Below are 23,939 nucleotides of genomic sequence, written 5' to 3'. Positions count from 1 at the left end.
TAACCATGTTTCAAATGAACATTCTTACAGATTCCCCTGTAACTTAAAATAGAAATATGTTCATCTGCATTAAATTGTTTGACAAATTTGAAAAATGTCACTTAAAAAAAAAATCACCTTTAGTACTTAAATATATTTGTTAATCGCTTGATGGTATCAGTGTCCAAGTTCAATAAAAGTTGCTTCATTAGATACTTTTCAAAAATGGACATCTGGATGGTTCTCTATAGCTGGAGAGATATATATGCAAAGTCCTATTTCGGTTTAAAAAATTTTTCAAGTCTGGCTTTTCTATTTAAGAAAAGTCCTGCAGTGCTCTCTCACAACCCTCATTTGAAGGATAAAACTAACCAGAATTTGCTTCTTTAATCATGTGAAGCTACTAGAAAAAAAAAATCTTTTATGTTGAGGTTGCTGTTTAATTCCATTTTCACCCAATAAAAAGTACAGAAACACTGTCTTTATTTGATGGTGTGCATAAATATTACACTCCATGGATAGCAAAAATATTTTTTATTTATAATTTACAGTTTCACAAGTGAAAATCGTACATTTTTACACATACAATTTCATTTTGTTAAATTTGCACACATCTACAGAACTTTCACACAACAAGCACCTGAAACTGTGCAGGCAGTAGGAAATGCAAATACTAAAATGTATTTATTAACCAAATGATAGCTGAAGGCCCTGCCTCAGCTAGACAATTTATATAGATATATGTCTATATATACATAAAAAATTCTTCACCTTCTAGATCCAACAGCAGCTTTTTTTTAAAAAGAAAAACATACCTTTCTCATTTTATTTAAACTGACTCGACTGTATCACTTTCTGTTTTAATTTCAGTGGGTGTTGCTATGCTTTCCTCTGTACAAGCTGGTGGGGTATCAATTCGTTCTTCCTTAACTTTGGGACTTTCACAGGGTTCCTGCAATTCATTTTTGACAATGTTCAACATAATGTTCAAAGGGTTTTCAACTGGTGTCTTGCTGGGAGATGGTGTACAATCAAATGAAGATGTCTACAAAATGAAAAGCCCTGTGAGTTCTAATTCAAGTTCAAAAGTACCACATTAGTTTTATTTATAAGACCTTTGTGTGGAAAAAGAAACATACACATAACAAATAAATAATACCTGCTTCCCCATACAACATTATAAAAGCAGGCAAATAAATATACTGAGCATTTAATACATCCTCAGCAGTGATCTGAGCTAAGAAAAGCAGTAACCACTGTCAGGCCAAAAGAAGTTGATTAGATATACTTCTATATTTAACCCCACAGAGATAGTAACCCCTACATATACTATGGAATTCTGACTATCGTAATTTCAAATACTCTGACCTCACAAACCATCAAATGTCCTAGAATGTCTACTCTGTTTTGATGACCTAAATGTATCTTCCAAACTGCCTTTTTAATTTTTATTTATTTTTTTAGTTTTTTTTTAAGTTTATTTGTTTTGAGAGAGAATAAGCAGGGGAGGGGCTGAGAGAAGAAGAGAGAATTTCCCAAGCAGACTCCGCACTGGCAGCACAGAGCCTGAAGTGGGGCTCAAACCTATGAACTGCAAGATTACCTGAGCCAAAATCAAGAGTCTGACGCTTAACTGACTGAGCCACACACGTGCCCCTCAAACTCCCTCTTGAACCAGTTAGTGTTTATTGTTTGGTTTTAAGAAATGGTTACTCTCAAATATGAAAATTTGAACTTCTGAAGTCAAGACAGGTCTTTCAGATTTCACATGTGATCACTTTAAAATTATTCCTATGCTATAATATGCTAAGTTTAAAAAAAAAAAAAGGGCCGTAAACACTACCCATAACTCTAGAAATCTGTTCACATTATGATCCTCCTCTTCAGTTTCCCTCACATTTCTCTGGGCCTACTATTTTAGTAAAAAACATCAAGACTCAAATGAATAGAATGCAAGGAATACAGAAATTTCAAAATCTAAATCAGATCCTATCAATCTAGCACCAATATTTAGTGAACAACCTAAATGCTACATCAAAACACAAAACAGCTCAATAAAGTTAAATATTGCTCTGATGCAAAAAAAATAACTGAAAATAGACTTTATTAATGTACATGAGAAAAAACAGTAATCAAAAAGAACTTACATTTTGATAATCTTCGTAACATGATGGATGATAAATCTGAAGCAAAAAGAAAAACAGTAAGTAGGTATTCACATGTGTGTTCATTTCCAATAGACTATTCTGATAGGATTTTCTTTTTCAATTTACACCAAAAAATAGCTATCTTAGAAAGGTGGCAAAAATCACTCAGTCACATATGTGGATAAAACAAAAATTTCATCCAGTTTCTCTGTAATCTTGCTTTATACATTTAAGTAGATAACATGGTATACTTTTAAGATAGTAACAGTTTTTTTATGATGAATTATAAATTCAGAATTAAAATGATGTGGTTTAGGTAAAAAGAAGACTGACTAGATTCAGATCTACTCTGGGTTTATCGTTAACTAATTCTGCAACTTCTTATATAAAATGAGTATAGAACCAATTGACTGCTAAAATAACTTCCAACTCAAACACTCTATACCTTTTTTATAAGAATCAAAAAACAAAAATTTTTCTTTCCAACTGGTGAGCTAGCCCCTACAAAAAAAATCTAATCTTAACACTTATAAAGAATTGAAAATTACCTTTCCATCTACTCTAATAGCATTTTTTAAATGCCATTCCTCCTCTTCTTCATCCCAGTATTGTTCAAATTGTTCTTGACAGATTTCACAACTCTAAAATAGAATGATAAAAATGAAATTTACAGAACATATTCAATCACCTTAGGTAAAAACATATAAACATTTTATTAAGTGGAAGAAAACTTACGTGCTATCTGGAAGTTCAATATATAAATACAAAATAAGTTCTAAGGATTTTGCATTCTTCCATGCAAAAATAGTTAACATTTATTTTGCTGTTGTTGGTCACTGATAAGGAAGTCAGGGATGACCAGAGGTAGAAAATTTAATATTCTTTTCTTACCTCAACGGCTCCAGCTGGTCCAGCAGGTACACTTTGGAACTCCTTTTCTTTTGCAGCCTCCTGAGTTTTGAGCACAACTTCTTCATGCACCTTTTCAAAAAACTGGCTCTTTGCACGTTCTTCCAAATCAGCTATTTCCTCAAATTCTATCCAGTCCTTAAAACAAGTTGATTTAAAAGGAATATTTTCATTTGTTTCTAAACTTTTACTGCTTATCTTCAATATAATAGCATTGAAAGATAAGGGTACATTTACCTATAATATGCTTTAATATTATTTAAAATTATACTTTCTCTATGAACCCCACAACTTAGAGACAATACAAAGCAACTACTGAACAGTTAAGTTCTTAATGTTCATTTTCCATTACCTCTAGAGTTACAACTACTAATTTAAACAAGATAAATTTCACATAAAATTTTTGACAAAAAAAATGTCATAGGAAATTGGAATTTTACAGCTAGTAGAAACTTATGTCCTACTCTTATCTCAACAAAAAGCAAATACATACTCTTCAAATTTATTTTAAAAACGTTTTATATTCTAGGGATCAAATTCTATTCAGAAAATTGATGAGATAGCTCCCAGCAATTATTTAAACTATAACACTCTTTAGAATGATAAGATTTAAGGGTTAAAAGATGGTTTAGAGGTATACTGATTACTTACTGTTAAACTGTAGTACCAACGTCTATGAGTGACTTTTCTGCTAACATCTTTTTCAGTTCTGTTTTGCCGATAATGCCAGTCCAAGTGGTCTGCATATACATCTGTCTGTGATGTTGTAAACCTCATTCCACAAGAGTAACACTGAATACCAGTGTACAGTCGATTTATAACGCTATCATAACGTCTATTTTGAAAAACAAAGAAATCATCTTTAGTTCTGATAATATGGAAAAATGGCCAAAAGCTGGCTGAAACAATACCCTAAGATCAATATTGTTCTCTAATATCATGTCACTGACCCTCTTTAAATTAACTTTGGTGAATTTTAGAACATGGAGTCTATCCTCTTATTGATAGGCCTGGCCCAGTTATTTCCTTTCTAGCTAAAAATGGAATGATCATCTGCTAACTAATAAGCCAATAGCTGGCCTGCTCTTAGATCAGTGTCAACATCAAGGTGGACATGGCAGATGGGTATGGCAGAACAAATGGATTTCACCTCTTCAGATCTTTGGAGTTCTGAATGACTCAACTACCCCACCCTCATCTAAAGAATGGTGAAAGTAGTACAAAAGAAATAATAATAGTATACATAACTAAAAAGAAAAATTAGACTCATGGTAAACTGAGGTCACCATCAGTTCTTACAATTCTGAGCTTCCTATTTGGAAAGAAATAGGTATACAGACCAACTAACTGAATAAATAGGGCAGTTATGAACTGTTAATACTAAATAATGATTTAATAAAAATGGTTTTATAACTATATGGGGAAGAGTTGGTAGGACAGTAAAAGAGCTGGCTAAATCTTCATTTTCAGGAAATCAAAAGATTGTCTAAATGTGATAAATCAAGAAATCAAGAAAATATGTATCTTTTAAGAAATAGAGAAATGCAAGGAACCATAACTAACAGTTAAAAATGGTTTTAAAAAAAGTGTCTGGGTGGGGGTATTGGATGGTTCAGTTAAGCATCTGACTCTTGATATTGGCTCAGGTCATGATCTCAGGGTTCGTTGAGAGCCAGACCCGCATCCAGCTCTGTGCTGACAGGGTAGAGCCTGCTTGGGATTCTCTCTCTGCCACTCCCCACTCACACTCCCTCTCTCTCTTTCAAAATAAATAAATAAACTTAAAAACAATTATTTTTAATGCTTCTGGGTAAAGAGTAATGCCAGGAAAAAGGGATACTATCTTTTATTATAAGCCTTTATTAGAAGACTTTCATTATAAAGCTTTAATTCCATGAATTACAGTTAAAAAAAATTGAGTTTTAAAAGGTGTAATCCATTAGGTGTCTATATTTTTATGAAGTATTCATAAGGATATAATAAGTCCATAAAGCACCTTTAACTTTTTTTATAGGAGTAATACACACAAATAGAATATTAGGAAAAAATATGCACCAAATGTTAAAAGAGTGGTTATCAGTAAAGTTGGAATTGTAGGTTAAATTTATTTTCTTGATTTAACTGAATTTTCTAATTTTCTTTTTTTTTCCTTAATTTTTTTTTTTTAAGTAGGCTCCATGCCCAACATGGGGCTTAAACTCACAACCCTGAGATCAAGAGTCACATGCTCTACAGAGCATGTAGGAATTTTCTAACTTCCTACACTGAATATGCATTACTTATGAAATGAAAATAGATTTTTTTTTTAAGTTCTTAAATACTAGACTATAAAAATCTCATTTTCCTATCTTCAAAAGCACAAGAATATCAAATACAGAAAAAATAATGATTAAGAGAAATGGAGATAAAAGGAATATATGATGATTAATACCTGATGATTATATTTCCTATACCAAATACAGATATTAAAAAATTGAAATTTGGGGATGGTCTCTTGGCCTAAATACTTGTGCAGCAGACATATTTTAAAACGAAATTTAAAAACATAAAGGCTTCTTGAAGTTTATGTTATGTATATTTCACTACATTAAAGAAAAAGAAAACATGCTTCCTAAATTTTATAAACACTTGAAAGAGGGGTAAAATGAATAGCACTAATAATAACATCCACTGTTTAATTAAAGTCATTGTCCCATTTATCTTGGAAAATTAGAAAGAAAATTAGATTACATACTGTTTCAGTTCTTCAATTGTAAAATTGGTAAGATCTGGAACATCTTGATCTTCATTTTGATCTTCCTCCTCTTCAGGGGCAGGCTGAGCAGCAACTTCATTTACTTCTTCAATTGAAAAAAAAACAAACTTCTCAATACCGTTCTCTAAGCATTCATTATAGAGGAATACTAAAGTGTCATAAACATACAGAGAACCCCATCTTGTCTATTCACTGTATTTACTGACCAAGGAAACAAATACAATTCTTTGTTTTGATAACTGAAATTAAGTCTGATTTCTTCAAAGTCAATTTTCATGAAATTTTATTTCATCAATATGCAAATTATTTTTAAAAACTAAATCAATATAAAATAACTAGTAAAAAGTCTGCACATGGCATTTGCAGGAACGTTAAATGAAACAATGTCCACTATAAAGTTACTAGTACCATCTTAGAAAATTTTTAAAGTATTTCATTATAAGCCAATTATATTTGATTTCCAGAAAAAAATTAAAAATTCAAAATTTTAATGACTTTTATCATAACTTATAACATTATAGCAAATCATACATACACCTTTAAAACTTAATAAAGTTTTGTGTACATGCAGTATAGAAGAACCATACTCACGTGTTGTAGCTGAATCAGGCTGGGACAATTTGAGAATTCCTGTTTTTAGCAGTTTTGAAAATAATTCATTTACATCCACCTGACTGAGATGATTATCAGGATATGCCTTTGGAAGGGCTCCTTTAAAAAAATAGCACTCTTAAAATGAAAGTAGAACTCAAAGATGTAAATCATACTATGCATTTTTCAAAGTTTTCTTCAAGATGCCCTATCAATAATAAATTTGGGGAATGCATGGGTGGCTCAGTCGGTTAAGCGTCTGACTTCAGCTCAGGTCCGGTCAGTGAGTTTGAGTCCCTTGTAAGGCTCTGTGCTGACAGCTCAGAGCCTGGAGCCTGCTTCAGGTTCTGTGTCTCCCTCTCTCCCTGCCCCTCCCCCACTCATGCTCGCTCACGCGGCGCGTGTGCACGCTCTCTTTCTCTCTCTCTCAAAAATAAACATTAAAGAAAATAAAAAAATAAAAATAAATTTGAAAAAAATCTTCTTCAGGATGAGTGTAATTATCACAGAAGCTCCTAAAGTGAACTTTTCATTTAGGTCAGCAAGTCCTCATCTCTTAAAAATATATTCTAGGACAAATATTAAAAGTTAACACTGAAAACACTGATACTTTATGAAACTTTATAAGTACTTTATAAATACTTTATTGAGCAGGGCTAAACCCACGACAGGATATCATGACCTGAGCCAGAATCAAAAGTCGGACACTTAACCGACTAAGCCACCCACGCGCCCCAATTACTATTCTTTAAATCAACTGTAAACACAGTATTTTAATGTATTTGTATATCACTATTATCTATTATGCATCTCACTACACCTCTAGAAAAAAGTTCTGAACTACTAAAAATTTCTCTTCATGACAGAAATTCAGTTTGCATCCACAATATACATAATCCCTGCTCTTAACCACTGTATACTGTACCCTTAGCACAGTCCGTTGTACATTGCGGGCTAATTAATATTTGTTGAAATGTCTGAATACATGAATGAATAAATTAACCTCAACAGTCAATTACAACACCATTTCACACCCTAGTTTAACATTTACATTTCACTGGGATTAGCTATTTATGTTTCAGAGTTGTAACCAGCTATTCACAAGTCTGTGAGCAGCTGAGTTGAGTGATCAAGGGCATGAACTATGGAAACAGACTCCTGGGATTCTAACTGGAAATTCCATTTTCTAGTTGTGTGACATAACCAAGTTGCATATCTGTGCCTCAGTTTTATAGGTAAAGAAGAGTCATCCTAGAACAATACCTAGCATACAGCAAATGATCAATATGTTTAAATATTTACTACTAGGAGGTGTTTTTACTTTCATTTTCAAGAAGAAACCTTAAGAGAAGCTGAATATAGAACACTGGATGCTTTTCACACCTCTTTAGTAGGAGTGAGCAGAACCTGAAGTAAGGCATACTTAACATCTCACTCAATTCCTCCAACCTAGAGGAAAAAGATGTGACTTCCTCTGTGACATTGCTATCCCCTGTGTGTATACACATGCACCCCAAGGTTGTAAAAACAAAAAGAAAATTTGCAGTTTTTGCACACTATCTCATGCTACTCACCCCAACATAACCAATCCTCTACTCAACAAAAAAAAAAACTGAGTTCTAAAAAGAATACGTTAATACAGCACATGTTACAAAGCACTTTTGCATATACTACCTTATTTGACTCTTAAAAAACAAACTTCCCAAGCAAATACTGACTTTATTGTCTGTCAAGAGGAAGCAACTGAATCCCGGAGAGGATATTTGCTTATACCCTGCCTACCTATAAAGTAGTAAAGTATAGCTTCTAACACTGGTCTTCTGACTTTAGATCCCAGTTCTTTCTTCCCTTTTCAATACGGTGACAACAAAAAAACATTTTAAAAATATTAATTTATCCTAATTGTCAATCTAGGAACTAAAAACACAAAGTGTTTTTCAAATTAATTACATGAAATACTTGTGATGACACAATTTAAGAACTAAAGCATAAACTAGAACTTGACTGACTAGGCTTTCCCTAGTTACTTCCAAAGTTTTGGAAAACTCCCTAAATTTGTAAACTAAATAGTGCCACGCTAGAGCATGTTTCTGAAAGTGCCTATTTTAATGATTAAAAAAATAAAGCAAGTACCACTACAATTTGGTTGGGCTACTTCTCAATACACTAAAGCTTTGCAGTTATTTTATAAAATACCATAATTTATAAACTTCCCATTGTTTTAAAATTAAATTTAAAATTCACTTTTTTTTTCCGTTTATTTTGAGAGGAGAGAGAGAGAGAAAGCAAAGCGAGAGAACAAGCAGGAGAGGGGCAGAGGGAGATGGAGAGGTAGAGAATCCCAAGCAGGCTCTGCAGCATGGAGCCTGATGGAGTGCTCAAACTCATGACCTGAGCCAAAACCAAGAGTCAGATGCTTAACTAAGACACCCAGACACCCCAAAACTAAAAATCGCTTTTAAAGCTCTCATATCCAATAGTTACTGTATCCATAACAATACTGTTATGCCTCATCTCACAGTAACAAGAGCTTCTCAGGGGACCTGGCTAGGGACTCAGGTTTTTCTACTTTTTTGTTTTTTTTAAGAAGGCTCTACACCCAACCCAGGGCTTGAACTCACAACCCCAAGATCAAGGGTCACATGCTCTACCAACTAAACCAGCCAGGCACCCTATTTCTACTTTTTTAACATGTTGTGTACAATTATTATTTGAGTGCCCATAAAGACATATGAATGAATCAACTTCATAAAGCAAAGTCCCTAGTATTCACTTCGTGTTTGCTGGATCATCACATATACACAAAACAAAAACTCAAAATATCAAATAACTGAGATTTCTGAGGTTTGTCATTTATTTCATTTTACCTCAACACAAACATCACCCTTTACTCCACCCTCCACAGGTTTCTTTCTTTTTTATGGTCTACAAAACCCTGGCTGACCATGTCTAGCTACAAACAGGATCCAAGTGAATACACATAAACAGTGAAAACAAACTCAAAAAGGGAACACAAATTTCCAGCCAGATTAAATTTCTCTAAACTGCATATCCCCTCTCAAAATTGTCATTTCCTAAAACTGACAAAACTAGCTACTCAACAAAACAATATTTGTTTTTTGAAAAAACGCTAAGTTCAGAAAGCACATACCTGAAGGATTCTGAACAAATGCTCCAGGATTTTGTGGATGAACTGGTAAAAATTGTTGTCCTTGGCCAAATGCTACTGGCTGAGCAACACCAGTAAGAACCTTTAAGAGAAACCTTGGTTTTAAAAAAGAACATCCTTTCTGTATTTTAACTAAAACTTTAACATTCTGATCATATAAAAATACCGACAGATATCATAAGGTCTGGTTTCTACAATAAAAATGTACAAGTGTAACTTAACTGGATCACTTCATTTCTAGACTTTCTACAAAAATGAAACAATACTCCCTTACCTGTTTCATGGGTTATAAGATATACGAGAAGTTTAAGATACCATGCAAACATAAGATAGCCAACAGTCTGTGTGACCTTAAACAAATCATTTTACCTTGCTGATGCTTTCCCTTATTTTACAAATAGAACTGATATCTAGAGATATGACCTGTACACAATCATAATGGCTAGCTGTCAGCAAAGCTGAGGCCAGAACTGCTGACCAGACTCCTTCCCACAGATATGAAAAGCCTGCTTTAATCAGCAATCTCTTAACTCTTTTTTGATCATCCTGCTTGAACATCATACTTTGGGTTGCAAAGTAGACTGTAAAAGACAAACAACTACTGTACAGACTGCTTGCTATCAATAATGCTTATAACACATTTTAAAATCTTTTTGTTTTACATTTTCTTCCATGAGACATTACTACTATAAAATGAATCTGTCCTAGTAAGAAAATGTCAGTGCCTAGAAAAAAAGTGAATTTAGCCCAGGAGAATTTCAGCAGGCAAGCAAAGTAGTCATTAATCACACAATGTAAGCACACTGCTTTATAATTATTTCAATATGCATTTTAAAATATATGCAGAACAAAAGCAAAAGAATACCAACAGATGATTGTACAAGTTGAGGTGATGCACTGAATGTATTTGGGAGACATGTCACAAGTTTCCTGTGTTTACATTAATATCACACAACTGTATTCAACTGGAATCACTGGAAAGGTGGTGAAAAGTAGGAAGAAAAGAAAAAGAAAGGCTGTAAAAGCATGGGCAGTTTGATTTTATTTAACTCAGGTTAAGGAAGTTCTTAAAAGTCTAAAAATCCAGCTCCCTATAACTTTAAGGGCTCCACAGTTCTACAATGTAGCACAAGTCTATGAAACAAACTCACAATTGTGTAATACTTTACTAGCTTTGAAACCAAAAAGGAAAAAACATAATGGGGAGGCTATGCATGTGTAAGGGGTAATATGGGAAATCTCTGTATTTCACAGCTCAACTTTGCTGTAAACCTAAAACTATTCTAAAACAATAAAGTCCATTAAAAAACAAACACTGTGTGTGCATGTGTGTGTGTGTGTGTGTGTGAGACAGAGAGAGAGAGAGAGAGACAGAGAGACAGAGAGAGAGACAGAGAGAGAGACAGAGACAGAGAGAGATTTCTACAGATCCTGGGAGAGCTAAAATCAATTTTGGATTTAAATTGTAAATTTAAGGCTCAAGACTCTCATCCCACTTGCCTAGCATGTGGACTTCTGGAGTACCTTACAAACTGTCAATCTACAGAATAAATTATCTCCTAAAAATCTTCAAACCCTAGAAACATTAAAATGGTCCACATCTGTAAAGAACATCATTTTAGAGTAACAACAGACTTACCTGTTGAGACGCCTGAATATTTCCTACTGTTATTGGAGCAGGTAAATTGCCAAAGTTTCCAAATTGGGAACTCTGGAGATTCTTTTCATCAAAATAGTGTCCAGAAGCTCTGTTAAGGGGATTCGAGAAACTCTGGTTTCCAGGGCCATGTGGTCCATTAAAATTTGGTCCTTGAGGTGAATCAAACATTTGTTCATGTCTTTGGAACTGTAGTCCTTGGGATGGGGCATTAAAAGCATTGCCAGGTGGATCATTATATGGACCAGACTGATTGAAAGATACTGATTCAAGCCTTTGTGAAGGATGATTGTCAAATCGTGTGCTTTGAAGACCAAGAGGAATATCAAACCTTGATGCTTGCTGGTGTTGTGGGCCATCAAATCTTTGAGGTACACCATCAAATCTTGGTTGAACCTGCTGTCCAGGTGGTCCATCAAATCTCTGTGGGCCTGGCTGACCAGTTCTTTCAAATCTAGGACCTGGCTGCCCATGTAATCCATCAAATCTTGGCAAGAGTGATGGCTGACCTGGCTGCCCATCAAACCTTAAAGCATGACAACCTTCAAATCTTGGACCACCTTGACCTAGAGGCCCTTCAATTCTCAAGCCACCTCCTGGCACAGAAGGACCCTCAAACCTCATTCCACCTCCTTGTTGGACTAACGGTCCTTCAAACCTGATCCCAACCCCTGGCTGACCATGTGGACCCTCAAACCTAAGGTTCCCACCAAGTTGATTATGTTGTCCTTCAAACCTCAAACCAGCTACTGACTGACCATGGGGACCCTCAAACCTCATTCCAACTCCCTGCTGTAGCAAAGGGCCCTCAAATCTGATCCCACCTGCTGGCTGACCATGCGGTCCATCAAACCTAATTGCAGCCCCTGATGGACCATGACCCCCTTCAAATCTAAGTCCACCTACAGGCTGACCTCGGGGATTATCAAATCTAAGTCCACCCACAGGCTGACCATGAGGTCCCTCAAACCGTAGACCACCCACAGGTTGACCCCGATGTCCCTCAAACCTGAGACCACCCACAGGCTGGCCCCCTGGTCCCTCAAATCGCAAACCACCTGCAGATCCCTCAAACCTCAGACCAGGGGAACCTTCAAACCGAAAACCACCTCCTCCTGCCTGACCAATCGGCCCCTCAAACCGCAGAGGCGTCCCAACTGGTCCTGGAGGACCTTCAAATCTCAAAGGACACCCACCTCCTAGCTGACCTTGTGGTCCTTCAAATCTCAAAGGGCCACCTCCCCCCATTTGTCCTGGTGACCCATCAAACCGAAGAGAACCTGGTGTAGGAGGTCCATCAATTCTAGGGCTTAATTTATTAGGTCCTTCAAAAATCATCTTGGTTGGGCCATCTCTTGTTACTGATGGCCTACTAGGTCCATCAAATAATGGTCTGTCTTCAGCTAAAGCTGTAAGTCGCTGATTTGTATCGAGGCCGGCAAATCTTGATGCTGGGCTATCTACAAATGGTTTATCTGAATCTTCGTATCTAGGTCGCTTAAGTGGAAAACGATCATTGAATGGTGACCTCTGCTCTTCTCGTACACCTTTTAAAAAGAAAAAGATGTTATTTTCCCTGAATCTGAATTTTTATTAAATTATCTTAATTCTTTTTATTTTCATGTAAATGTTTAGCCAAAAATATCCAAAACTATCTCACTTTATTAGAGGGGAAGGAAAAGACAGCATATCAAGCAGCAAGAAAGAGGATGCCCTCTACAGTCAGACACACCTGGGTTTAAAAAAAAAAAAAAAAAAAAATCCCCATTTTGTCAACTAATTATTTGACTTTGAGAGCAAGTTATTTAACCTCTCTGGTCTTGCTTCCTATCTGTAAAATGAGATAAAATATATTTAATTGGGTTATTGTGAGGATTAAATCAGATTACATATATAAAGAACCTAAGTCAAGTACCTAACACATAGGGTGGCCTTAAGTATTAGCTCCCTTCCCTTCCCTTTGAGGGGAAAAAATGAAACAAAATAAACAAAAGGTAGTCTGAACAGTCACAGAAATCCATCCCCACTTAGCTTGTTCATTTTCCCTTCACTGCTGATTCAATAGGCATAATCTGATTTAACTTTTTCTACCTTTAGCAGAGACTTGCTCGTCATGTCTTCTCCGGCCCTCATGGGGTGAAAGATTCTCAGCATAAGTACGACTCCCAGATATAGGAGAAAGACGTCTTGCTCTTTCACTAAATTGTTCTTTTCTGTCAAACTGTGCTCCACTATTCCTACTTGCATGTTTACTTTTGGATGGCTCACATTCTATTCCAGACAACAAGGCATCGGTCAAAGGGTAGTCAAAAATATCAGGATCTAAGAGATCAAGTCTTGGAAATGAATGCTGAACCTGTGTCCTTTTCAGTTTTGCTTTATGTTCATAGTAGGTTAATTCAGCATCAGATAAGAGAGGTTTCTTTTTTAATCCACCTTTATTTTCTTCTGTAGGACTATCCCGTACATTGCATCTATGTTTACCTTCTTGATACTGAAATAGCTGTCGAATTTGATGCACAACAACAAGGAACTCATCCTGTGTAATTTCACCAGATGCTAAACGTTCACTCGTCTGTGTAGGGGTGATAAAAGGAAATCAAATATTTTAAGTATAAAAAGCACTTACAAAAAAACTTAGACAAAAGAGAATAATGACTATATGTGGTCATAGTAACTACCTTTTGAAGTAATTCTCTTTTGCTTGCAAGAGTTAACTCTTTAGGAATCTGAAGATTGGCATCTACACTTAATCGATGCTGCTGCTTTGGGGTTCGAGGTGACAAGATTCCTTTAGTGCTTGACCAGCTCTCCCTATGCCTTAGATGAGGAGATTTACTATGTTCATCACCCTGTTGTAAGCTGAAACCACAAAAGCATGATGTTACTTCATGAAAATTTTTTCAATTACTCAGGACCATATTCCAAAGGATCTGGTTAAAATGAATACATGTAACTACAAAAGTTAACTAAATGATTAAGAGCACAAGGTCTGAAGTCAGGAAAATCAGACATGAATTCTACTTCTTGCATGTCCTAGACGTGAAGCTTTAGGTAGACTAGTTAACCTTTCTAAACTTGTTTCCTTATCTGTAAAATAGGAATACTAATGGTATTTCACTCAGTTACTGAAAAATAAAAGGAAAAATAAAGCACTAATTACAGCATCCAATAAATATTACCCAATTTTAAAATTAACACTGTCTTTAAAACATACGTTATTATTTTACTTAATTAAAAACGTTAACATCCTACCTTTTATTTTCTTCCCAACCAGATTTCCATCTTTTGGTAGACTTCGAACTTTGCCAATTTTCTATATTCTCCTTTGGTTCAGTGCCGGATTTTGTAGAATGCTGATTCGCAGCTTCTTGTGGTCGTTCCTCTTCAGTCTTTTTTATTCGCCTCGGATCTCGAATATCTTGTTTATTACTCCTTTTAGCATTTCGCTCTTCCCTGGAAGGTAGTGTAAACTCTTCCATATGTGATTGCTTAACTCCTGATTGGCGAATCTTTCCAGCTTTGGGTGTGGAAGTTGGAGACATACTCCTCTGCCTTCGTTTGGGTGACCGCCTATCTCTTCTCTTTGGAGAATGTATAATTGGTGATCGAGACTTGGGTGATCGTGATCTTGACCGCTTTCTAGTACTTGATCTCCCTGGTTTTGTCCCTTGTTTTTCTGATTCTTCCGTTATTGTATCCTGCTTTTGTACGATGCCATTGATGATTTTATTTCGACTTCCAACGAGTCTGTGTTCAGATGATTTCATGTGCTCATCTTTGTCCTTTTTTTCTGCAGTTTTTCTCTTGTCTTTTACATCATCATCTTTGCTATCAGTCTTATCCTGAAGATGTTTTTTTAACCTAGGATCTCTCTTGCTCATATCCGACACCCTTGCACTTTCGGATTCTTGATTTTTTAAGTCTTTTGTGTGGGATAATTTGTTTTTCAAAGGTGATGGTGATTTAGATTTAGATTTAGATTTAGAATCTAATTGGTCAAGTTCTTTCTTGGTTATTTTTTCACCTGATTTGCTTTTCTCTTGCTTGGACGAATTTAGTTTTTCAGAGGGTACAGTTTTACTTGTCTTAATATCAGACTGGTTCAATGTGTTCATTAGGAATTCTTTCCTGTGACTCTGATCTTTTCCATGCGAAGAATGTTGACTCATCCTATTAAGACGGGGATCCCGATTAGTTCCTTTCAAATCCTGAATTTGTAAGGATGGACCTGGACGGCTTTTCTCTGGTTGCACAGGAACTTGATGGGGAGGTTTAACAGCCAAAGGGGGAATTGGTGGAACATGTAATTTGGATGGTGCAGATCCAGGACCTAAGTTGGATGTCTCCTGCTGAACGCTAAGAGAAACTGCCTGAAATACAAAATAAACGTTCATGTTAATACATAAAACATGCAGATTATCTGTCAGGAAAACAATAAAGAATGTAATGTTTTTTCAATAAATCCATTCAATACTACAGCTACATTGTATACTTCTAGTGTTTAAGTGGAGATTAAAATAAAGAGAGAAAGTTCATGTACTTATGGGGCTTGTTATTTCTTACTAGTCCTTTACTTTGGGGTTTTTGTAATATAATCTTTAAGAGAATGAAAAAAACATCCTCCCTCTTCCTAATTATGCAGGATTCTGAGCCAGACTGCTACTAAGAAATTACCAAATAAATCACTGCACCCTAGGTGCACAAGAATCAGAGTCATTCCAGCTAAATTTTAGGTCATAAAATTTAGTTCCTCCTAATGTCACTGATAATGAACTTGATAAAATCTTGCCTTCCTGTACTTCCTCACTCTCAAATTCAAGTGCTAAGTAAAATAACTTAGCAAAAGGTCACTCATGCATGGAAATATGTAATCTTCCTGGCCTCCTTAATTTTGTGATGGCTTTTCTTTCATAGGCTTTAGGAACTGGATTTCTACTCCTGAAACCTAAGCTCATAAAACATTAAAGACTACGCAAAAACATTCACAACACACCTAACCATCTTGGGACAGGTCTTAAGTCCACATGATATAATGTTAATTAAACTAAGGTGTTATCTTAAAAGATAGCAATTTAACAGAAAAAAGTACTTGAAAGAAACTAGTGTATAGTTTATACTCAAGTGAGTTTTACAATAAGGAAATAAAAATTTGGTGTAATAAAGGTACCATAATTTACAAAATAAATGTGGAAAAAGAATACACTCACTAATAAAAATAACATGCTAATACAATTCAAATACAAAATAATTACTTCTCTATCTGAAGACAGGTTTAAAATATTTAAAATGCCAAATCTCCTCTACTTACCAGTTGTGCCTTAGCTTGCTCTAGCTCAAGCTCCAGCTTTTTCTGCTGAAGTTCTAACAACTGTTTTTGTTTTGCCAGTAACTGCTGCCTTATTAGTTGTTCTTGAGTAAGATTCTTCTGTATATCAGGAACAATTGGAGGAGTGGAGATGCTAGGGGAACTGACCACTGTGCCAGGTGTTGAAGGCTCTTCGGGCTAGAAGAGAAAATAATGTGTTAAAAATATATATTTCACGGCTAAAAAGGAAGCTGAGGAACTAAAAATTATCAGCTGACCTCTTAATAAATATTATCCATAATCATAAATGGCTTGTCATGTTTAAAGCACACAAAAAATCTTCCAAAAATTTAAAAACCGAAATAAGGATATTATGTAACACCTCAACAAGAAGAATGTATTTTAAATGCACTGTGAACCTGAGTGAAAAAAAAGTTTTTTTGTAACAAAACTAATTTAGCACGGGGTATTCTTGAGATTTCAAACAAGAAATTTTAGGTAAATTGAAATCTGATAAAGTATTATATACCATTCATATTAAAACTTACCGATTTATTTAAAAATTTAGGATTCACATGGATGCTAGATGTATTCACATTGGGGGGCAGAGGTTTAATAGGCCAAGCAGGATCTAACGAATTGACTCTGACATCCAGGGCATAAAGTTTCTTCAAAGGGAATATTTCATCCCATGTGGAACGTAATTTAAATAAACTTTTTCTAGTATTTTCATCCACCTAGAACAACAGAACAATTCTATGGCTTGTTAAGTTACTATAGAATGTTTTAATTATTAAGAATTAAAGCTATATAAATATCTGTTCTACTCAATACAGCAAACATACTACTCATTCATAAATATGTACAACAGTAATAACTTATTAAAGGTATATTTGGTTTGAAAATGTAAAGTTAATTAAGAAACTTCTCCTTCAAAAAAATTCAGAAAAATTAAAGTCATTGTCCCTTGGCCTTTATGAAAGCAAACAACTAAGCAATTCTATTTTTAACAGTACAAAATGTTTCCAAATTTTAGGGCTTGATATAGTATTCCTTATGTTACTCTTACTCTGGACAAAAGTGTAAAACAACTAGAAATTAGTTGAACCTGTAAGACAAATCTGTCTCCCTAACCAATCTTCTGCAATACAATATGGTTGGCACCTATGAACAAGTTATTTGTGGTATGGAAGGCACCATAAAAATTGAAATTCACAGGTATCTTACCCACTGTTGAGCTTCAGTGTTACCTAACTATGACAGGAATAACAATAACAATGATATTCAGAAACTAGTTAGCAGAGACATCTAGTACTTGGGAAAACTGAATTAGAATTTTAGCTTTAGGATAATAAAGCCTGGCCTATATTCAAGTCTTTAGAGAATTATATTTATTATAGTCATTTTCATCAACTGCAGGGTCAATGCCCTGTTAGATTCAGTAATATTCTACCAAACACCCAACTAAATTTGAACATAATGAAACTGAAACCAAGAAGCTGGTTTAGCTTCCCAACTCCTGTAATGCAAAGTTGGCTTCTTAGACTACAGCTTCAGGTAAGCTGTATTTAGCCAAGGTCTACAATACACTATTCATCAGCAAGCCCCTTAATACAATTTGAAACCCAGCTTTCCAAATTTCTTCTGCATATACTTACAAGCAGTATTTTTTTCTAAGAACTGAGAAGAAAAAAATTACTCAAGTAGCAACTACTTGAGTAAAACAAACAAGTAACAAACAAGTAAAATCTGTTCTAACAAACAAGTAAAATCTGGTATTTCTTTCAAAATAATTCCAATTCTCCAAGTCTGACAACTGTAAGAGTTCTCCAAACACAACAGGTTCAGCTAATAAAAGATAAGAACTACCATTTTTTTTATGTTAGGTAACAAGATTTAAAACTAAATTACTTATAAATGTCCTTTTGCTAAGTGTGAAAGATCAAGTCTGACAGGAAGAGAATGGATTACTCCAGCAAATCCCTTGTCTTCCTCAGCCTAATACTGTATTAAACAAACTACCAGATACAACGTTATGGAAGGAAGAAGTTGCAATCTCTGGGTATAGAAACTAACAAGCCTTTCTTCTAAACATTAAGAGGGGATTAAAAGTTATTTCCAAAATAATTTAAAGCAATTAACTGGTCCACCATTCACACATACCTATTACATTCACAGAAAACACACTTGAACAAAGTAACAGGAAACATTTCCGGGGGGCGGGGGAGGGGGATCACAAAAGTTTCAGGCACCAATCACAGGCTGGGACACACAGGAAGATTATGCTTTTTCAGATAGGAATAGTCAACATCCTAACACCAAAAACTGCAACAATGAAATTTGAAGTATTATTGATAGCTTCAGATATTTTTGCCCATATTCTAGTGATGGAACAGACCTTCAATCAAATGAACTCAATTAAAAACAAAACAAATTCTAAAAGCAAACCCCATCTATTCTTGAATGGATAATGGAAAAGCCCTAGAATCTGCTTTAAAGATCTAACATAAAACACTAACTTTAGCATGGTACTTGATAAATATCCAAGAGAATAAAACATTTCACCACCCAAGAAAACCCAACACAAACACAAGTATTTATTTAATCAGGAACACATTTTTTAAAAAATTCAAATGTTTCTAAATGCATATATACCTTTTCAAACACACAAATAAATGTTGCAACTAGATTTTTAGTAAAGGCAGTGAGATACTCTCTTCCAACGTTTTTCACGATAGAATCCATAAGGTACATAACAGGAAGCTTCTCTGAGGAAGGAGCCTGAAGTGATAAAAAGAAACTGAGAAGTTTAGTATAATGAATTGTCACCAAAGAATTACTTTTAAAAGTGAGTTTTCAAACATACAATACAGATTTCTATTCTTGTTGACGCTAAATACTTTCGAATTAATATTAACCTTTATGAAAATTAAATGTTCAATCAAGGTGTCATCTCTTACAATGATCTTTAGTTGAGCATATAAAATTAGCTCAGAAATACCAGAAAGACAAACCGTAATCTTTAGCACATTCATTTAACACTCGATGTAATTTCAGGTTCATACGGTAAAAAGACCTGTGTTTTAAGTGAGCAAAAAGGGGAAAGGGTATTTTCTGTAACCCAAGTGTAAGCTTTGTGACTCCCATTAACTTAGAATAGTGTGCCTAGACTCAACGAAGTAAAGTTTCCAGACTTCTGGCAGAAACCCTAATTTTCATAGGCATATTTTATATGTTAGACTCTATGACGCTTTTGTTACCTGTAAAATCATTAGGATTACTTTTCTATAATCCAATGAACAAAGAAATTAAGTACACTTCACATATGAAGTTAATGGCAAAAAACACTCTGAAACTTGCACAAGGACATGCAGGAAGGTGCAAGTTGTTACTGATACAAGAAAAACTGGATGGAGCAGCTGCTGAGTCATGTAAATCAGGTTGAACTTGACTCTGGAAACCAGGATTTGTCCTGAAGATTTTCTTCACAGCATGGACTCTCCGTCGAAATATTTTTCCTCTGACATGCACAAACCAGTGTTTCTAAATTTGTGCAAAGCCAGTGTGGTGATGCTGATACAGGTGGCCCTTTCCAAAGCAAAGAAATGTTGCCCCCAGTTCAACTGCAATGCCTAACCCACCACTGGCTTTTAGAATGTACAGCAAGTTTCCAGAAAGCATCAGCAGGTTCACAGACTTGAGGAGCATTAAGACACACCATAAAAAGTGTTAACTCCGACTCCACAGGAGCACCCATGATTTAAAGACAAAATAAAAAAAAATTATCCCCATTTACCCATCCCATGTGTATCGGAATCTTAACCCTGAACAACACTTACCCATAGCTATCTGTAGCTAGGGTAGGCTCACAGTTCTGCAGTACACAACGCCATCATATTTCACAAAACCAATTGCCCATACAAGTGTGTGGAAGTGCTCTTGCTTCTGATAACACCTTTACAACCAAAGTTGGCCAAGGAAACCTTTGAATAACTTTGTATGAAAAATTTCTCTTAGGGTCCTAATAAAAGGGTTCACAAGGCCACTGCATGTGGGTATACTAGTAAGTACCAACATGTCCAATGCTTTATTGCTGTGTCTTTATCTTACCATGTCATGTTTTATACCATTTTAGTCATTGTTGTACTTATGAAGACAGGCTCTCTTTAAAACCAAAATCTGTTCAGTAGGCTAATTTTTTTATTGTACAAGTGAATCCTGTATGTAATATTTTTTCACTACTACTGCCTCATGGGAAGAGTCAAATTAGGTGTGAATCCTTTAGTAATGCCGAGACGCTAGAGAATAAGGACACAAACATTCACCTCCAGAAACACAAAACCAAGCCAGTTTGCTACCAAATGACAGAAAATCCCTCCCCTCACCCTCAACCCCAACCCTGATTATTTCCCCAGTGACTTTTACATCTTTTCCTCAACCTGGCTTTCCAAAAATAACCAGGAAACGTGTGCCAAAAAAATTTCAGCTTTTATCAGCAAATAGTCCATCTATTTTCACCACTCTGTGTCGCCATACACAAATACAAATTTTAATGTGGTCACTATCGTCAGCATTTAGTTTTCACTTCTCGAAGATCTTCTGGATCCATTAAAAACCAGCAAGGAAACTGTTGAGTGACAACCTGAACTGCTAAATATTAGACTCTGTGGAATATTAGTAATCCCCAAACTACTAGGTAATTAGATTTTAAAAATCAATGTTATTTAAAAAAAAAAAAAAAAGAAAGAAAGAAAGAAACACAAGTGTTTTGTTTTTTAAAAAAGGCATTCAATGTCAAGGTAAGCCTTCAACAAGGCAAAAACTAAGTTTTCACGTCCAACATGTTTGTGATATCGATAAAAAGGATGTTGAGTATGAGGAATGCTTCCTTTTTAAGTCTCATACTTTAAAAAAAGAACAATAGCTGTTTCACAGACATTCACAGGAAAAGGTGAATGAAGACTTGTATTTTAGCTGTCAGACTGAGCATGACAAACTTGTTGGGCCCTTAAAAACAAAACAAAACATCTTTACTTTTTTGTCCTCTTTAAATTAAGGTATGAAAGGACCACCTGAAACCGTGTATCTTGTGAACAGATTTACCCAAAAGAGTGGATGGAACCTAAAGAATGAACCCAAGTCACTTAAAGACTTTTGTTTAAAACACACAACCACGTAGATAAAAATAAGTCTTGGAAACAGATTCTACACCTTACAAAGGTAAATAAAAAAGACAAATACATATTTTATATGTTTTATTCACAAATTTTATAATACCAGTCACACATTTCAAAACCATTTATTAAGAGTCAGACCACTCAGTTGTACACTAGACAGAAACCGCCTCTAAACAATATATTGGTGGTTGTTGTTAAAGTGGCCTTTTAAAAGGGGTTCACTCTGCTAAAAGGAGGCTCATCCTGTTAATTTCAATCACTAACAACTAGAAAAAACTGAACCATAGTACAAGCTTGAAAAATAACTTAAAACGTAATACTGGGAAGCTATTAAAACTCATTATGATAACTAAGTTTAACAGTAACTTCAATGACATCGCTCCCACATGAATCCACAGAAGAGGAGGACTACAGGGAAATATAGGGTGGCAGAGGACCACTTCTTTCAAGGGGTGAAGAAAAGCACGTCTTCACTATCAGGGAAGGGAGGAAAAAAAGAGAAAAGGAAGAGGAGGAGGGACTGAACTTTTCAAAAAAAAACTGCAAGTACTTGTTACCCACTGGGCCAGTTCTCCACCTACAGGTTGGATAAGATCTCCTCCCCCCACCCGAACCCCGCCCGAACCCCCAATTTCCCGTATTTTGGGGCAAATTAGACCCTCCGATAGGAGAATAAAAGTTCGATCTGGCCGCCCCCACCCCAAAACGGGGCTGACGGGTGTGAGCAGCTGCCTGGCTGGCAGGGAATGGATTCTCCTCTCTTCCCTTTCGCATCATGTGCTTTTCAGGCGCCATGTTGGGCTCCTAACAGGCGGCTGCTCCACTCGGGGCCAATTCCCTACTCCCACCCACCAACAGCTCGCTCCCAGGTCCCCCTTCACCTCCTTCCAACCCACAGAGCACAATTACCCAAAAGGGTAAGGGGGTGGGGGTGGGGGCGGGGAATGGGAGAACCACCACTCCCCACCTTCCCGGGGGTTAAAATGGTTTTAACTCTTACTTCCCCACACCACAAACTGCCTTTTAAGTACCCCCCTCCCCAAAGGGCTCTATTCAAAACGTGTGTGTCGGGATATACAATGCGGTGGCCTAAATAGGGAGTTGGTAAGCGGAAGTGGGACTCCACCCTTTATCCTCCCCACTCCCTCCCCCCCGAGAGAGGCCCACGCTCGAAGCCTGGGCCAGAGACCGAGCCTGAGTTGGAGGTGGAGGGTTGGAGAGGAGGAACACTGTCCCCCTTTGGATGGAAGCGAGACCTGGGATGAGGCTGACACTAAAATCAGGGAGTATTAGAAGAATAGGAGGCTGCGGGGTGTATAAAAACCTTGGCGGTTTGGGCCTCGATGAGAGAGACGATCTCCTTGGCGAAGGGCAGGTTCTCCTCGGCTAGAATGGTCAGCATATTGATGTGCGGTTTGCTATTGAAGGTCAGGTCTTCGAGTGATGATTGATAATCCCGACAGGCGTCCTCCCGGGCCCCCGCAGTACCGGCCTCGGCCGGCGTCTGCTCTGACATTGCGCCGCGGCCCCCCTCCGAGGTCCGCCGCAGCTGAAGCTGAAGCCGCTCTCGATACCCCGCCTCCCTTCCGACTCCTCTTCCTCTCCCCGGGTCTCTCGCGGCTCCGGCTTCACCACATGCTGACCGCGGAGGGGGGTTAGGGGACGACACAGGGGGAACCTCGGGTATGAAACGCCGCCGTCTCAAGGGTGATCTCCGTCCACTTCCAGCCGCCACAGAAGCTTCTTTCTCCACAGACACAAAATGGCGGCGGCAGTGGCGGCTCCAGCTCCGAAAATGTCTGTGTTCCCAACCGCTGCGTCGTGCGAAATGAGCAAGGGGAGGGGAAATGTGCGGTAAAAGGGCGGGGCCGTTGAGAAAACCAGGGGTGATTGGTTCATCCAGTAACGTCACAAGCCCCGCCTTCGGCCCTTCCGCAGGGCGTCCTGGCACCGCCTTCTTCTCCCGGCCCTACCCGGGCTTTCGCAACACCTACCGTTCAGAGGTGCGGTGAAAAAGACGGCCCCTCTCATTGGCTGATTCATAAGGGACTGTTCGGTCATTTGTTACCATAACAACCCATTCAGGGAGGCCAATAGGCTTGGGGGAGCCTGTTCCCGAGGCCCAACCCAACCAGTTTAAGGAGAAAGCTCAGCCGTTCCCTCCCCTCGTCCCTCCCTCCGCAATCCCCTAGCCACTGAGCGGTTCCGTCAATCATCCTCCCTCCCGCCTGCCCTGGCGGCCGCGGC

At 36.9% G+C, this 23,939-nt stretch overlaps 1 protein-coding gene across 4 annotated transcripts; it reads right to left on the bottom strand.

Annotated features, from left to right (window-relative positions):
• Window positions 1-496: 496 nt before the first annotated feature.
• PCF11 (PCF11 cleavage and polyadenylation factor subunit) lies at window positions 497-23,538 on the bottom strand. 4 transcript variants are annotated; one of them, XM_019449960.2, is made up of 16 exons: window positions 23,017-23,538; window positions 19,171-19,296; window positions 17,064-17,252; window positions 16,519-16,713; window positions 14,463-15,580; window positions 13,889-14,069; window positions 13,299-13,782; window positions 11,190-12,754; window positions 9,533-9,632; window positions 6,382-6,501; window positions 5,770-5,872; window positions 3,687-3,870; window positions 3,018-3,173; window positions 2,675-2,767; window positions 2,127-2,162; window positions 497-1,024 (listed from the first exon to the last, which is right to left on the bottom strand). In XM_019449960.2, the coding sequence occupies exons 1-16, from the start codon at window positions 23,206-23,208 to the stop codon at window positions 809-811; spliced, it is 5,058 nt and encodes a 1,685-aa protein (XP_019305505.1). In that variant the 5' UTR covers window positions 23,209-23,538; the 3' UTR covers window positions 497-808. The 4 variants fall into 4 exon arrangements, with proteins under 4 accessions (XP_019305505.1, XP_019305504.1, XP_019305506.1 ...); XM_019449959.2 differs by having other exon boundaries at window positions 5,770-5,875; window positions 23,017-23,537; XM_019449961.2 differs by having other exon boundaries at window positions 5,770-5,875; window positions 13,692-13,782; window positions 23,017-23,537.
• Window positions 23,539-23,939: the final 401 nt, after the last annotated feature.

The sequence above is a fragment of the Panthera pardus genome, unplaced genomic scaffold (assembly GCF_024362965.1).
Source record: "Panthera pardus isolate Hobbes unplaced genomic scaffold, ASM2436296v1 HiC_scaffold_12, whole genome shotgun sequence".
Lineage (NCBI taxonomy): Eukaryota > Metazoa > Chordata > Mammalia > Carnivora > Felidae > Panthera > Panthera pardus.
The sequence above is the reverse complement of the archived record's forward strand: the minus strand, read 5'-3'. Positions and strand labels throughout refer to the sequence as shown.

Coding starts and splice junctions, on each gene's coding strand:
- PCF11 (XM_019449959.2), bottom strand. CDS start 23,208: ATGTCAGAGCAGACGCCGGCCGAGGCCGGTACTGCGGGGGCCCGGGAG. Junction 16,714..17,063: donor CTAAATTTTTAAATAAATCG/GTAAGTTTTAAT, acceptor TTTCTCTTCTAG/CCCGAAGAGCCTTCAACACC. Junction 12,755..13,298: donor CGAGCAAGTCTCTGCTAAAG/GTAGAAAAAGTT, acceptor TCTTTTTAAAAG/GTGTACGAGAAGAGCAGAGG.